The sequence below is a fragment of the Suncus etruscus genome, chromosome 20 (assembly GCF_024139225.1).
Source record: "Suncus etruscus isolate mSunEtr1 chromosome 20, mSunEtr1.pri.cur, whole genome shotgun sequence".
NCBI lineage: Eukaryota > Metazoa > Chordata > Mammalia > Eulipotyphla > Soricidae > Suncus > Suncus etruscus.
In genome coordinates, this window is record NC_064867.1 from 7,430,985 (window position 1) to 7,446,491 (window position 15,507).

Below are 15,507 nucleotides of genomic sequence, written 5' to 3' on the forward strand. Positions count from 1 at the left end.
CCCTGAGTTCCTTAACAAAAGCCAGGCACACTTCTGCCAGCGCTGTCTATTCCTCCAAGGCTTTTATGTGCTATTTAATGATTTTTCACAAATAGTTTTCCTTGCCATTAAATTGGAATTCATTGAATTTTAATTTAGTAGGATCACCCCCTAAAAAAGGGGAACAGTGGCTATGAGGGTCGAGTTAGGGCTGGCACCCTCATTAAGGCCTTTCCCCAATAGCAGGGCGGAGAGGGCGGAAAGCCCTGCACAGCCCTGAACACAACTCTGCTTTAAGTCTCAGTGCAAAGGTCCCCTTTTCTTCTCTGGCTGGTCCCAAAATGAAAGCTAGCTACTGAGGCACCTACAGACCTCACACCTCCACTCCTCAGTGCCCCCTCCCTTGAAGTTAACCTCTCACCTTTGCTTTGCTGGGTCTAAGCCAGTATCTCCATCTCCTCACCATTTTCCAAGGTCTTTCCTTCTTTTTCTTTCTTTCTTTCTCTTTTTTTTTTTGTTGGGTCACACCTGGCAGTGCTCAGGGGTTACTCCTGGCTCGACGCTCAGAAATTGCTCCTGGTAGGCTCGGGGAACCATATGGGATGCCGGGATTCAAACCACCGTCCTTTGCATGCAAGGCAAATGCCCTACCTCCATGCTATCTCTCTGGCACCCCAGGGTCTTTTCAGTACTTCACTTTTTTTTTGATTTTTGGGTCACACCCAGCAGTGCTCAGGGGTTACTCCTGGCTCCATGCTCAGAAATCATTCCTGGCAGGCTCGGGATGCTGGGATTCGAACCAATGACCTTCTGCATGAAAGGCAAATGCCTTACCTCCATGCTATCACTCCGACCACAGTACTTCACTTTTATTTAAAAAACAAAATAAGGTCCAGGAGAGGACAGCTTGCTTTGCCCATGCTCTGACCAATCAGAGTTCCATCCTGGATTCACATAAGGTCCCTTGAACTCCATCAGGGGTGATCACTGAGCGTCACTGGGTATGGCCCCAACATCCTCCCCCACCAAAAAAAAATGGAGTGAAAATATAGCTGGTAAGGATTTGGTCTTGCATAAGGCCAACCTGGCTTTGATCCCTGGGTTTGATTCCCTCCAGAATGTCCCCTGAGCCTCCAGTGGTGAGCCCCGAACACAGAGCACAGAGCCAGAGGTCAGCTCTAAGCACAGCCAGATGTGTCCAAAAACAACAACAAAATAAAATGAAGAATGAAGAGCCAGAGAGGCCCACATATGGTCCTGAGTCCTGTCAAGAGTGTTTCCTGAGGCCAGAGCAGTGGCACAGTCTGTAGGGCATTTGCCTTGCATGTGCTAACCTAGGATAAACTGTGGGTTCGCTCCCCAAACCAGGAGTGATTTCTTAGCACATAACCAGGAGTATCCCCTGAATGTAACCCACTGGGTGTGGCCCCAAAAGAAAAACAAACAAACAAACAAAGTGATTCCTGGGACTGGAGAGATAGCTCAGTGGTATGGCACTTGCCTTGCATGTGGCTGACCCCGGATGGACCTGGATTCAATCCCCAGCTTCCCATATGGTTCCTCAATCCTGCCAGGAGAAACCCTGAGCGCAGAAGTAATCCCTGAGCACTGCTTAGAGTGTCTCCCAAACCAGCAAATAAATTAAAGAAGAGGTGAGGGCCAAGATAATAGGACAGTGACTAGGGCACTTGCCTTGCATGCAGCTGACCTGGATAGGTCACCAGTATCTGATATGGTACCTCAAGTTCCATCAAGAGTGAGCCCTCGGGGCCGTGCGGTGGCGCTAGAGGTAAGGTGCCTGCATTGCCAGCGCTAGCCTAGGACGGACCACGGTTCGATCCCCGGTGTCCCATATGGTCCCCCAAGCCAGGAGCGACTTCTGAGCACATAGCCAGGAGTAACCCCTGAGCGTCACAGGGTGTGGCCCAAAAAACCAAAAAAAAAAAAAAAAAAAAAAAAAAAGAGTGAGCCCTGAACACTGCCCTAGTGTGTGTGATCTCCAAAATAAAACCAAGGGGGAGAGAGAGACCTGGAGAGAGAGAGAAAGAAGAGAGACCTAGAGAGAGAGCGAGAGCGAGAGAGATGGAGAGAGAGACCTGGAGAGAGAGAAAGAGAGAGACCTGGAGAGAGAGAGAGATGGAGAGAGAGATGGAGAGAGAAAGAGAAAAACCTGGAGAGAGAGAGAAAGAGACCTGGAGAGCTGGAGAGAGGAGTGCATGGTGCTCTGCCTGTAGGCAGAAGTTTCATGTGTTTCCCTTGGCACCTTTCCTTCTGCACTGCTGAGAGTAGCCCCTGAGTACTGGAAAGAGGGTGAAGACCCCAAACCAAAAAAATAAAAACTGGGGCCGGAGAGATAGCATGGAAGTTTGCCTTGCATGCAGAAGGACAGTGGTTCAAATCCTGGCATCCCAGATGGTCCCCCGAGCCTACCAGGGGCGATTTCTGAGCATACAACCAGGAGTAAACCCTGAGCGCTGCTGGGTGTGACTCAAAAACTCAAAAAAAAAAAAATAAAAATAAATAAATAAAATAAATAAATAAAAAACCATGGACCAAGTGGGTCAGAGTAATAGCACAGAGGGTAGTGGTAGTAGCCCCTGAGTCAGATATGGTCCAAACACCCCAATCCCACCCCAGTTCAAACTTCCTGCACCTCATGTTGCTCAGAGAGCCACTGGGTAGCAACCTGTATGAAAAATGTAAGTCAATGGGGCTGGAGAGATAGCTTGGAGGTAAGGCATTTGACTTGCATGCGGCAGACCTAGGTTCAATCCCCAGCATTCCATATGGTTCCCCAAGTCTGCCAGGAGTGATTTCTTAGCACAGAGCCAGGAGTAACTCCTGAGTGTAGCCGGATGTGGCCCAAAAGCCAACCAAACAAACAAAACCAACCCATGGGCTTGGAGAGAGATGGTATAGGAGGGAAGGCAGTTGCCTTGCATGTGGCCCATCCTGGTTTCATCTCAGTCACTGCAAGCCCTATGCTCTTCCAAGAGTATCCCTGTACATGGGTGGGCCAGAGAGATTGCACAGTTGTTAGGGCATTTGCCTTGCATACAGCCAACACTCGGTTCGATCCCCTGAGCCTGCTAGGAGTGATTCCTGGGCTCAGAATCAGGAGTAAGCCCTGAACAATGCCAGGTGTGACTCAAAAACCAAAAATAATAAAATAAATTTTTCACTGAACATGGGAGTCAGTAGTAGCCCCTGAGTCAGATATGGTCCAAACACCCCAACCCCACCCCAGTTCAAACTTCCTGCACCTCATGTTGCTCAGAGAGCCACTGGGTAGCAACCTGTATGAAAAATGTAAGTCAATAGGGCTGGAGAGATAGCTTGGAGGTAAGGCGTTTGCCTTTCATGCAGAAGGTCATCGGTTAGAATTCTGGCATCCCATATGGTCCCCCGTGCCTGCCAGGAGCAATTTCTGAGCATGGAGCCAGGAGTAACCCCTGAGCACTGCTGGGTGTGACCCAAAAACCACACACACACACACACACACACACACACACACACACACACACACACAAAATTGCACCTACACCTATGGAGTATCTTTGCTACATTCTCTCTCTCTCTTTTTTCCCCTATATATATTTGGAAGGGTGGGGAGAAGGAAGGAGGGAGGTAGGAGAAAGGTAGAGAGAAAGAAAGGAAGGAAGGAAAGGTTGGAAGGAAGGAAGGAAGGAAGGAAGGAAGGAAGGAAGGAAGGAAGGAAGGAAGGAAGGAAGGAAGGAAGGAAAAGGGAAGAAAGAAGAAAAGAGGGAAGAAAGAGAGGGAGGAAAGAAAGAAGAAAGAAAAGAGGGAAGGAAGAAATAGAAGGAAAAGAGGAAGGAGGAATAAAATGGAAAGAGGGAGAGAAGAGGAAAAAGGGAAAAAGGGAGGTGAAGGAAGGGAGAAAGGGAGGAGGAAGAAGGAGAAGGGAGGGAGGGAGAGGAAGGAATGGGAGGAAGGAAGAGGGAAGAGCAGAGAGAGTTATAGGAGGGAGGGAAGGAGGGAGAGAAGGAAGGAGGGAAAGTAAGAAGAAAGGAGGGCCGGAGAAATAGCACAGTGCTAGGGCATTTACCTTGCACATGGCCGACCCAGGATGGACCAGGGTTCGATCCCCAGTGTTCTATGTTGCTCTCCCCTGGCCCCCAGCCTGCCAGGAGTGGTTTCTGAGCGCAGAGCTGGAGTAATCCCTGAGCGCTGCGGAGTGTGGTTCAAAAACCAAAACCAAGAAAAGGGAGAGATGAGGTAAGAACACCTTCAGAGGGACCCCTGGAGAGTTGTGCCTGGAGTGCCTTCCAGACCACAAGCTGTGGCCACCCCAGCAAACAAGTAGGGGGGTTTTGATATTTTGTCTTTTCTTGTTCTTTCCTCAAGGGCTACTCCCCCACATAACTTGGAGCACATAGGCTGCTTTGGCAGAACTCAGGGAACCGTGTGGTGCCAAGGATCATTGAAACTTGGCTTCTTGCATCGAAGGACGCGCTCAGGGCCAGAGTGATAGCACAGCGGTAGGGCGTTTGCCTTGCATGTAGCTGACCCAGGACAGATCCGGGATCGATCCCCGGCATCCCACATGGTCCCCAGAGCAAGGAGTGATTTCTGAGCGCAGAGCCAGGAGTAACCCCAGAGCGTCACAGGGTGTGGCACAAAAGCAAAAAACAAAACAGAAAACATAAACAAAAAAACAAAACAAAACAACAACAACAACATTACCCCGCAATGCTGTAGTTCCCAGTGGCTGGAGCGCTGCAGGTTCCCCTCGGGCAGGAGAGTGACCAGGGGACCCTGGGCCCCGCAGGCCCAGCGACTTGTCTTTGAACCTTTCCCCAAATGTCTGCTTTGACTTCCAATGCAGTCCTATGTAGCCTGAAATAGGGGACAGGGTAAGGGGGCAGCTGGGGCCCTAGGGGATACTGGGCCAACCCCTCCTAAATCCTCCAGGACAATCGCCTGTCACCACACACATCCCCTGGGTCTCAAGTGAGGGGCTAATGAACCCGAGGCCTCCTGCTTGGGCTCGGTTTCCTTCTTCCCTTGGGCAGGCTCTGGGTTTGTTTGCTTGTTTTGGAATCACACCCGGCAGCGGCAGCGCTCAGGGGTTATTCCTGGCTCTATGCTCAGAAATAGCTCCTGGCAGGCTTGGGGGACCATATGGGATGCTAGGATTTGAACCACCGACCTTCTGCATGAAAGGCAAACGCCTTACCTCCATGCTATCTCTCTGGACCCTGTTTATTTATTTATATCCTGGCTCTGCACTCAGAAGTCACTTCTGGCAGGTTTAGGGGACCACATGGGATGTTGGGAATTGAACCCGGGTTTGTCCAGGGTTGCCTGCGTGCAAGGCAAATGCCCTACCACTGTTGCTATCACTCCGGTCCCTATTACCTCATTTTAATAGTCACACTGGGCCAGAGAAAATGTACCCCTTTGCAGACGGGTCAGATACCTCGAGACATGGAGTGACGGGTTTGAGTCCAGGGCAGCAGTTTTGGGGAAGTGGTCATGGAATGGGCTGTGGGGACAAGAGCCTTGCTGTGGGGAAGGATGACGCTGTTAGGACAGAGGTGCTAGAAGGCAGGTGATAGATCAGGGCAGGAGCCAGAGGAAGTGGTTGAGATGTCACTGTAGGCTGGTGGCACTGAAGCTGGCCGGCACCTGCAAAGAAAAAACTGGGCTGCAGGCACTTGCCTTGCATGCTCGTTTGATCCTGAGCCCTGAGCCCTGAGCTGGGTCTGACCCCAAAATTAGAGGGAAAAAAAGCAGGAGGGGCTGGAGCAACAGTACAGCAGGGAAGGTGCTTGCCTTGCGCAAAGTCCACTTGGGTCCAATTCCTGGCATCCCAGATGGTTCCCAGAGCACTGCCAAGAGTGATTCCTGGGGCCGGAGCGATAGCACAGCGGGTAGGGGGTTTGCCCTGCATGCAGCCGACCTAGGACTGACCCGGGTTCGATCTCCGGTATCCCATATGGTCCCCAGCCCCTGAGCACCACCAGGTGTAACCCCCCAAAAAACCAAACAGTAATTCTTGAGTGGGAGTCAGGAGTAAGCCCTCAGCATTCCCAGATATGGCCCACAAATTTAAGAAAAGGGGGACAGGAGAAAGTTCATAATGGTGAAAATGCTTGCCTTACATGCAACCTAGCTCTATCTCCAGAACTACATATAGCACTCCCCCACCCCCCAATACCATCAACAGTGTTCCATTAGGGGCTGGACTAGAGCGATATAGCACAGCAGGTAATGTGTTTGCCTTGTACACAGCTGACCAGGGTTTGATTCCTGGCATCCCATATGGTCCCGAGCCTGCCAGGAATGGTTTTGTTTTATGGGCCAACCTGGTGACGCTCAGAGGTTACTCCCGACTATGTGCTCAGAAATTGCTCCTGGCTTGGGGGCCCCTCTGGGACGCTGGGGAATCTAGCCGTGGTCCGTCCTAGGCTAGCGCTGGCAAAGCAGATGCCTTACCGCGCCACGCCCCTGCTCTGGCCCCATGCCAGGAGTGACTTTTGAGCAGAGAACCAAAAGTAAAGCCTGAGCACCACTGGGTTTGGCTCCCCAAAAAGTGATCTTTGAGCACAGAGACAGAAGCCTTGAGCACTCTGGATTATCCAGCCCCAGCCCCAGCCTATGACAAAGCTCCTGGAGCGACTCCAGCAAGTACTGGAACTAAACAGATGTGTATGCCACAGGCTCTGCTAAGCACACAGGGGAGCAACACAAACCTCAGGAAGCACCAAGCACTACAGCCTGACGTGCAAAGCTCAGCGCACACCACGGGCAGTGTGCGTGCCGCCCCCGTTGGGATGGGAGTTGCCTGGGTCATGTTGGTGGGGCACTGCTCAAGAAGCTGTGGTGTGGGCCCGGAGAGAGAGCACAGCGGCGTTGGCCTTGCAGGCTGCCGATCCAGGACCAAAGGTGGTTGGTTCGAATCCCGGTGTCCCATAGGGTCCCCCGTGCCTGCCAGGAGCTATTTCTGAGCAGACAGCCAGGAGTAACCCCTGAGCACTGCCGGGTGTGGCCCAAAAACCAAAAAACCAAAAAAAGCACACCCACACCCACAGAGAAGCTGCGGTGTAGGCAAACGCTCAGCATGTGCCACTACCTACCAGTTCCACTGCGGTGGCCCAGAGTGGCAGAGTCACAGGCTGAGTTGATGTGAGTAGCTCTGGGCATCAAACCTGCAGCAGCCTACTGAGAGATGGCTTTTTGTTGGAGATCAGCGATCAGTCCCAAGCCAAGTTCTCAGAGACAGTGTGAGACACGAAGCGAAAGGACACTGGGAACAGCAAGGACCATCTTCATCCGAGTGTCCTTGAAAGCCTTGTATGTATACACGGTGTGTGTGTAAGACTACTGGGTTCTTTTTGCTTTATTCTGTTTTGGGGCCACACGTGGCAGTGCTCAGGGGTTACTCCTGGCTCTGCACTCAGGAATAACTCCTGAGAGGCTAGGGGGACCAGATGCTAAAGATTAAAGGGATCAAAAGAGTCAACTGCCCGCTAGGCAAACGCTCTGGTGCTGTGCTATCCTCCAGGCTTTGGGGACTATTCTGGCTTTGTGCTAGGGAGACCACGTGGTGCTGTGGATTAGACTTTTTGTTTGTTTTTAGGGTTACACAGCGGCATTCAGAGTTAGTTCAGAAATCTCCCCTGGCAGGCTTGGGGACCATATGGGATGCCAGGAATCAAACCCACGACAGTCTTGTGTTGGCCGAGTGCAAGGCAAATGCCCTATCGCCATGCTATTGCTCAGTCTCTTTAGGATTAAACTGGGCTTGGCTGAATGAATGCAAGTCAAGAGTCTTACCTCTTGGGCCCAGAGAGATAGCACAGTGGTGTTTGCCTAGCAAGCAGCCGATCCAGGACCTGGTTGGTTCAAATCCCAGTGTCCCATATGGTCTCCCGTGCCTGCCAGGAGCTATTTCTGAGCAGACAGCCAGGAGTAACTAACCCCTGAGCACCGCCGGGTGTGGCCCAAAAACCAAAAAAAAAAAAAAAAAAAAGTCTTATCTCTTGTAGGCTTTTGATACAGGTTTAATTTCCAACACTAGGTATATTCCACCAAGCATTGCAGAGGTCACTCCTGAACAAGGAACTAGGAACAGTACCTTAGTACCACCACCCTCCCAATCTAAAATCACCAGCCTCAAATAAAATCCAATATTTCCTTTAACTTTTTTTTTTTTTTTTTGGTTTTTGGGTCACACCCGGCAGCACTCAGGGGCTATTTCTGGCTCTACGCTCAGAAATCACCCAGGGCAGGCTTGGGGGACCATAAGGGATGCTGCGATTTGAACCACTGTCGTCCTGCATGCAAGGCAAATGCCCCACCTCCACGCTATCTCTCTGGCCCCCATTTCCTTTAACTTTGAGGGGAGGCATACTTGATGCTCAGGGATTCCGTTCTGGTGGGTCATGGGATGCCTTATGTGGTGTCAGGGATTGAACAAGGTTAGCTGCATTCAAGTGCCATAGGCCAAGTTCTATCTCTCTGATCCCCAATTAGAGCTTCTGTTTTAGTGAGGGGCTGCAGAGACAGCTCAGTGGGCTAAGTGCATATGTGTTTTTTTTTTTTTTTTTTTTTTTTTTTTTTTTTTTTTTTTTTTTTGGGTTTTTGGGCCACACTGGGCGGCACTCAGGGGTTACTCCTGGCTGTCTGCTCAAAATCGCTCCTGGCAGGCACGGGGGACCATATGGGACACCGGGATTAGAACCAAACACCTGGGGCCGGAGAGATAGCATGGAGGTCAGGCGTTTGCCTTTCATGCAGAAGGTCATCAGTTCGAATCCCAGTGTCCCATATGGTCCCCCGTGCCTGCCAGGAGCAATTTCTGAGCATGGTTGCCAGGAATATCCCCTGAGCACTGCCGGGTGTGACCCCCCCCCCAAAAAAAAAAAAAAAAGAACCAAACACCTTAGATCCTGGGTCAGCTGCTTGCAAGGCAAACACCACTGTGCTATCTTTCCAGCCCTTAAGTGCATGTTTTACAATAGAAAGCCCATGTTCCATTCTTGACACAAACAGGAGAAAGCCAGAACTCAGGCCACGACCCCGAACACCATCACAATGACTCCAAAGCCTATAAAAAAACCCAAATAGTAAAAAGAAACAACAAAAAAAACCTAACAAATGTAGCCTGTCAAGGGGCTGGAGAGTTCAATGGCTGAGGGGAAGCTGTGTCTGTCTGCTGGAGACACAGGTACCAGATGGTTCCCAGAGCTCTGAGGCAGGAGTAGCCCCTGACTGCTGCTCATTTCTGAGCGCAGAGCCAGGAGTAACACCCCTGAGCGCTACTGAGTGTGGCCCAAAAACAAAACACAAAACAAAAATATTTAATTATGAAAAGAAGGCTGGGGGCCAGAGTGATAGCAAAGCAGGCAGGGCATTTTCCTTGCCTATGGCAGACTCGGGTTCAATACCCAGCATCCCATAGGGTCCCCAGGTCTGCCAGGAGTGATATCTGAGTGCGGAGCCAGGAGTAAACCCTGAGTGTGTTGGGTATGGTCCAAAATCCAAACCAACAAACAAAAAAACCCAAGAAAGCCGGACTAAGAATGTTCTGATATGACCATGTTTTAATTGCCGATGACACAGATACATCACATAATGGCTCAAAATTAATAGTAAAGATTAAGCTTCTGGCCAAAAAAAAAAAAAAGAAATCAGGGGTTACAATTGATTAGAAATTGTGCCTTCGAAACTTGCACCATCAACACCTGTCTTTTATTCATTTTGCTGTGATGCATCTAGAAGGCCTGTGACTACTCCCCTGGGTCTCAGCTAACAGTTTTCTAAGAGCAAAATTGAAACGATCACTTTCTCTGAACAGGGAAAGCTGGTATTTGGATGGGCTGGATCGGGTGCACGGGCTGGAACACTGGCTTCTTTCTCATTTCAGAGAGTGTTTTCACTGCAGGCAGCAGCTGATTCCTTTTGATGATCTGTAAGGCCAGCTGGGTGTTACCTGTAAAAACACTTCCAGTTAGAAAGGCTGATGGCAACAGCACTACACACAGCCAACTTGCGACTCTGCAGGGCAGGGACAAGGGTCCTGTTCTGGGCTTGGGGAGAGCTGCATGTGTCCTGGGACCACTGGATAGTTTCAGATAAAGAGCAGGAGGGTTGTGGCGGACTTAAGAGGGTATGATGTGGGCAAAGGGGATTCCCAGAGACAGAACAAAGCCTCAAAGAAGCAGAGAGAGTGCTAGACGCTGCATTCCACTATCCCCTCTCGTCCCACTTACTGCCCAGCTCAGCAACAGGAACTCTGAGCACCACCCTGGGAGTGGGCCCCGAGACTGTTGAACCATCTCTCTGGTCCTACATTTTTGGCTTAGAATAGTGGTCGGCAGCCTTTCTGTTCAACTGAGCCAAATCTCACCAAAACCACGACTGAAATTTATTTTCAGAGCCACACAGGGCGTGCACTGACAGAGGCTAGAAGCAGAGTCCTGGCTCCTGGAGTGGCCGCCCGGCACACAGAAGAGCCAAATTAAAAGTGTAAAGAGCCACACGTGGCTCGAGAGCCGCAGGTTGCTGACCACTGGCTTAGAAGAACTTGAAAGGGGCCCGGAGAGATAGCACAGCGGCGTTTGCCTTGCAAGCAGCCAATCCAGGACCAAACGGTGTCCCATATGGTCCCCCGTGCCTGCCAGGAGCTATTTCTGAGCAGACAGCCAGGAGGAACCCCTGAGCACTGCCGGGTGTGGCCCAAAAACCAAAAAAAAGAACTTGAAGGATTTTTAAAAGATGGCCTCCTTTCTTCCCAGTCAGGAATCCAATTCCGAGCCTCATACATGCAAAGCAAGTCTCTAGCAATGAGCTACACCCCTCCATCCCTGAAGGTTTCTTGGTTTGTTTTTTGTTTTTGGGTTACACTCAGGTCATGCTCAGGTGTTACTCCTAGCTCTTCACTCGGAAATCGCTCCTGGCAGGCTCAGGGAACCATATAGGATTGCCGAGATTTGAATTACCATTCGTCCTGGATTGGCAGTATGCAAGGCAAACAAACGTCCTATTGCTGTGCTATCTCAGGACCCCATCCCTGAAGTTTTTGTTTTGTTTTGTTTTGTTTTTGGCTTTTGGGCCACACCTGGTGATGCTCAGGGGTCCCTATGGAATGCCAGGGGATCGAAACTCGGTCCGTCCTAGGCTAGCGCGGGCAAGGCAGATGCCTTACTGCTTGCACCACTGCTTCGGCCCCATCCATGAAGTTTTGATTTCAGAGGAAACAAGCAAACATCAAAACTCCAAAAGGGGCTCAACTCACCATTCTGCAGTTCCAGGTAGACTGCCAATAAGATGGCTTCGGGAGGCACTTCTTTAGGGTGGATCATGGAAGCCGCCTTTGCTCAAAACAAAAGACACACATGAAAATCCAAACTCAAAACAATTGCAAGCAATGCAAAAAGAAGTGAAAATAATAAGAAATAACACCAGCCATGAGGGCGGAGAGAGAGCACGCAGTAGGACATTCGCCCTACAAGCGGCTGATCCAGGACTGATGTTGGTTCGAATCCCAGCATCCCATATGGTCCCCCATGCCTGCCAGGAGTGATTTCTGAGCTCAGAGCTAGGAGTAACCCCTGAGCGCCGCCGGTGGCCCCAAAACAACAAAAATAAAAACACCAGTCAATGACAAACTTTTGTTTGCTCCTGGCTCTGCACTCAGGGATCACTCCTGGCGGTAATAGTGCCAAGTGGGCTGCGTGCAAAGAAAAACCACTCTGCTGTCTCTCTGGCCCCCAACTCTTTTTTGGGGGGCCACACCCAGCAGTGGTGCTCAGGGCATATTCCTGGCTCTGCGCTCAGAAATCGCTCCTGGCAGGCTGGGGGACCATACAGGATTGAAAACAGGTCGGTTGTGCCTTACCTGGAGAGCTATCACTGTGGTCTCTGCCCTAAACCTTTTCAAGCTCTTCCTATTCAACTCTCTGGAGCCACCACAAGACAAGCTGCATCTGGCAGCATGTGGCCTGTGCAGCCTTGTTCTCGACCCTTAACAATTCCACTTGGCAAACAATTCTCAGGTTAGCAGCCTTGACTGAATTCAATCGAGTTACTTCTGCCTCTTTATGATCTCATGCATGTAAGACTATATAGTAGTCACATAATACCTCTTCCTCACCACTGTCTCTAGGATCCGTCTAGCTTTAAGTGCTTATGCTTCTAGGAAGCTTTTCTTCATCCCTTCATCTTCATCTCATTGCCACACCCAGCTCCGTACTCAGGGATCATTCCTGGTGGGGCTTGGAAGATCTTATCTAAAACTGGGAATCAAACCCAGGTTGGCCATGTGCAAGGCAAGTGCTTTTTTTTTTTTTTTGGTTTTGGGCCACACTCGGCAGCACTCAGGGGTTACTCCTGGCTGTCTGCTCAGAAATAGCTCCTGGCAGGCACAGGTGTGTGACCATATGTGACCATATGGGACACCGGGATTCGAACCAACCACCTTAGATCCTGGATCGGCTGCTTGCAAGGCAAACACCGCTGTGCTATCTCTCCGGGCCCGCAAGGCAAGTGCTTTACTCAGAGTACTACCTCTGGTTCCCAGAAAGTGGGATTTTATACTTCCAGGCCTAGTTTGATAGAGGCGAGACCATCTAGACTTCATTTTGTGGATATTAAAAAATCTGTTTTTCGGCCCCTGTATCATTCTTTTCTAAAACAAAAGAATGTGGAGTGGTCACTGTAGAAGATTTCACAATATTTCGTTGACTGGCTGTTCAGAGAGCTTAGTGGCAGACAGGCAACCTCAGAAGCAGCTATTCAGAGCCCTTTCCATCATTGTTTTCTGGCCTCCCAGTCAGGGGGCCTCCCAATTAACAAAGGTCCAGCTATGGGATTAACCTAAAAACTAAGAGACCCAAACAAAACCTCCTCAGACTCCAAACCAGGCCTGACCCCATCTGTCTGCCCCAGTGCGGCAGCTGCCATGACCACCTGCTGCAAGAGAACCTCAGCTGGCAGGTCCAGAGTGCAACTGTATAACCCAAGTCCCGTCCACCACCATTGCTGAGGCACACGGGTCTTCTGGCAGGCTGTTTAGTACACATGTTCTCCAACAACAGTATGGCTCTTGTCTAATCACGCACTAACTCCCAAATAACATCAAATGGGGCCGGAGCGATAACACAGCGGCAGGGCGTTTGCCTTGCACATGGCTGACCCAGGAAGGACCTCGGTTCGATTCCCAGCATCCCATATGGTCCCCCAAGCCAGGAGCAACCTCTGAGTGCATAGCCAGAAGTAATGCCTGAGCGTCACCGGGTGTAGCCCCATAAACAAAACAAATAAAAACCCAAACCAAGGGGCCAGAGTGGTGGTGCAAGTGAAAAGGCCTGCGTGTGCTAGCCTAAGATGGACCTCGGATTGATCTCTGGCGTCCCATATGGTCCCCCAAGCCAGGAGCAGCCCCTGAGCAACACTGGGTGTGGCCAAATAACAAAAAACCAAACCAAACCAAGTAACATCAAATACAGATCAGAAATGTTGACTAGAGGTCGAAAAGATGTCAAAATACCAATGTTATTTTCCACAGTGGAAGTCATCAAGTTTGCCTTCATAGCAAGAAAATTTCCTGAAGCAACTGTTAGGTCATGTTAGGTCTGATTCCAGTTATCACAATGAATGTGTCAGGCTCGGGGACCATAGAGGATGCCGGGAACTAAAGCCGGGTTAGTCTCGGGTCAGCCGCGTGCAAGGCAAATGCCCTATACTCTGTGGCATTGCTCTGGCCCCTCTCTAGTTCTTTTTTGGATGGTAGAGGTGGTAGTGAAGGTGATGGTGTGTGTTAGGGTCATAGCCTGTGGTGCCTAGCACTTACTCCTTGCTGTGCTCTCAGGAATTACATCTGGTAGGGGCTCAAGGGACAATATGTGATGTCGGGGATGGAACCTGGGTTAACATCATAGAAGACAAAAGTCCTATCCACTGTGTTATCGCTCCAGCCCTTGCCCACTAGTGTTCTGTATAACTTGTGTCTGCCCTTTAAATCCCTTAGATCAGGGGTCCTCAAACTTTTTAAACAGGGGGCCAGTTCACTGTCCTTCAGACTGTTGGAGGGCCAGATTATAGTAAAAACAAAAATTATGAACAAATTTCTATGCACACTGCATACATCTTATTTAGAAGTGAAGAAACAAAATGGGAATAAATACAATATGTGGCCCGCGGGCCGTAGTTTGAAGACCCCTGCCTTAGATGGAAGCTATCTCCTAACCAGAAGATTCAAAGGGTGAGTGAGGGCTGTAGCATTCTCACTTTATCACGGTGAAGCAAGGAAGCTAACAGTCACATAAATACTAACATTCTGACATTGTTCTCCTCACGGAATTGGCCCTTCCTTTCTGCAAACCTCTTTAGGGTTGTTAGTGGTAGCGGCCGGGCCCCTGCAGCAATGGGTCCTCACTGGACCATGACTCTTCAGGAATAGGCAGGGGACCCAAAGAAAATCAATCTTCTCTCTCTCTCCCTCCCCCCCACCCGGCAGCGCTCAGGGGTTACTCCTGGCTTCACGCTCAGAAATCGCTCCTGGCAGGCTTGGGGGACCATATGGGATGCCGGGATTCGAACCACCATCCTCCTGCATGCAAGGCAAATACCCTACTTCCATGCTATCTCTCTGGCCCAAGAATAATCTTTAAGCTTGCAAATATTCCCCTTTTTAACATTCTAATCAGAAACCTCAAGCCAAAAACCCAAATAACTGGGGCCAGCGATAGTATAGTACGTAGTGTGCTTGTTTTGCCTGAGACACCCTGATTTGATCCACTATACCTCATATAGTTTCCAAAAGCACTTCCAGGAGTGATCCCTGAGAGCTAAGCCAAGATTATACCTTGAGCACCATCACCCCCTCCCACCAAAACCCACACCAAATGACCCAAACCGTAATATTTTGGTGGAAGTCACACCCAGAGACACTTAGGAATTACTCCTGGCCGTGCACTCAGAAATCACTCCTACGGTGCTCAGGGGACCACATAGGATGCTGTGGATCAGACCTGGGTCAGCTGTGTGCAAGGCAAGTTCCCTACCTGCTTCAGCCCTAAAACCATCAATTCTAAACACTGTTTTCTTTTCTTTTCTTTTCTTTTCTTTTCTTTTCTTTTCTTTTCTTTTCTTTTCTTCTTTCTCTTTCTTTCTTTCTCTCTCTCTCTCTCTTTCTTTCTCTCTCTCTCTCTCTCTCTCTTTCTTTCTTTCTTTCTTTCTTTCTTTCTTTCTTTCTTTCTTTCTTTCTTTCTTTCTTTCTTTCTTTCTTTCTCTCTTTTTCTCTCTCCGCCCCTCTCTCCTCTCCCCCCCCCCTCTTTTTTTTTTTTTAAGGTGAGTACATTTAATGGTGTCTGAGGACTATTTCCAGTTCTGCTTTGTGAATATTCCTGGCAGTGCGTGGGGAGCTATGTGGTACCAGGAATCAAATTTGGGTTTTCCACATTGAAAACATTAATGCAGGCCCGGAGAGATAGCACAGCGGCGTTTGCCTTGCAAGCAGCCGATCCAGGACCAAAGGTGGTTGGTTCGAATCCCGGTGTC

At 49.8% G+C, this 15,507-nt stretch overlaps 1 protein-coding gene across 1 annotated transcript in view; it reads right to left on the reverse strand.

Annotated features, from left to right (window-relative positions):
• Positions 1 to 9,530: 9,530 nt before the first annotated feature.
• Positions 9,531 to 15,507, reverse strand: part of LOC125998173 (CCR4-NOT transcription complex subunit 10-like) — a 57,883-nt gene continuing 51,906 nt past the window's right edge. The window contains exons 18-19 of the mRNA XM_049766454.1: positions 11,243 to 11,318; positions 9,531 to 9,937 (exon numbers count right to left, since the gene is read on the reverse strand). Coding sequence (XP_049622411.1) covers positions 9,786 to 9,937; positions 11,243 to 11,318 — 228 coding nt within the window. The 3' untranslated portion in view covers positions 9,531 to 9,785. The remainder of the gene's footprint in view (positions 9,938 to 11,242; positions 11,319 to 15,507) is intronic.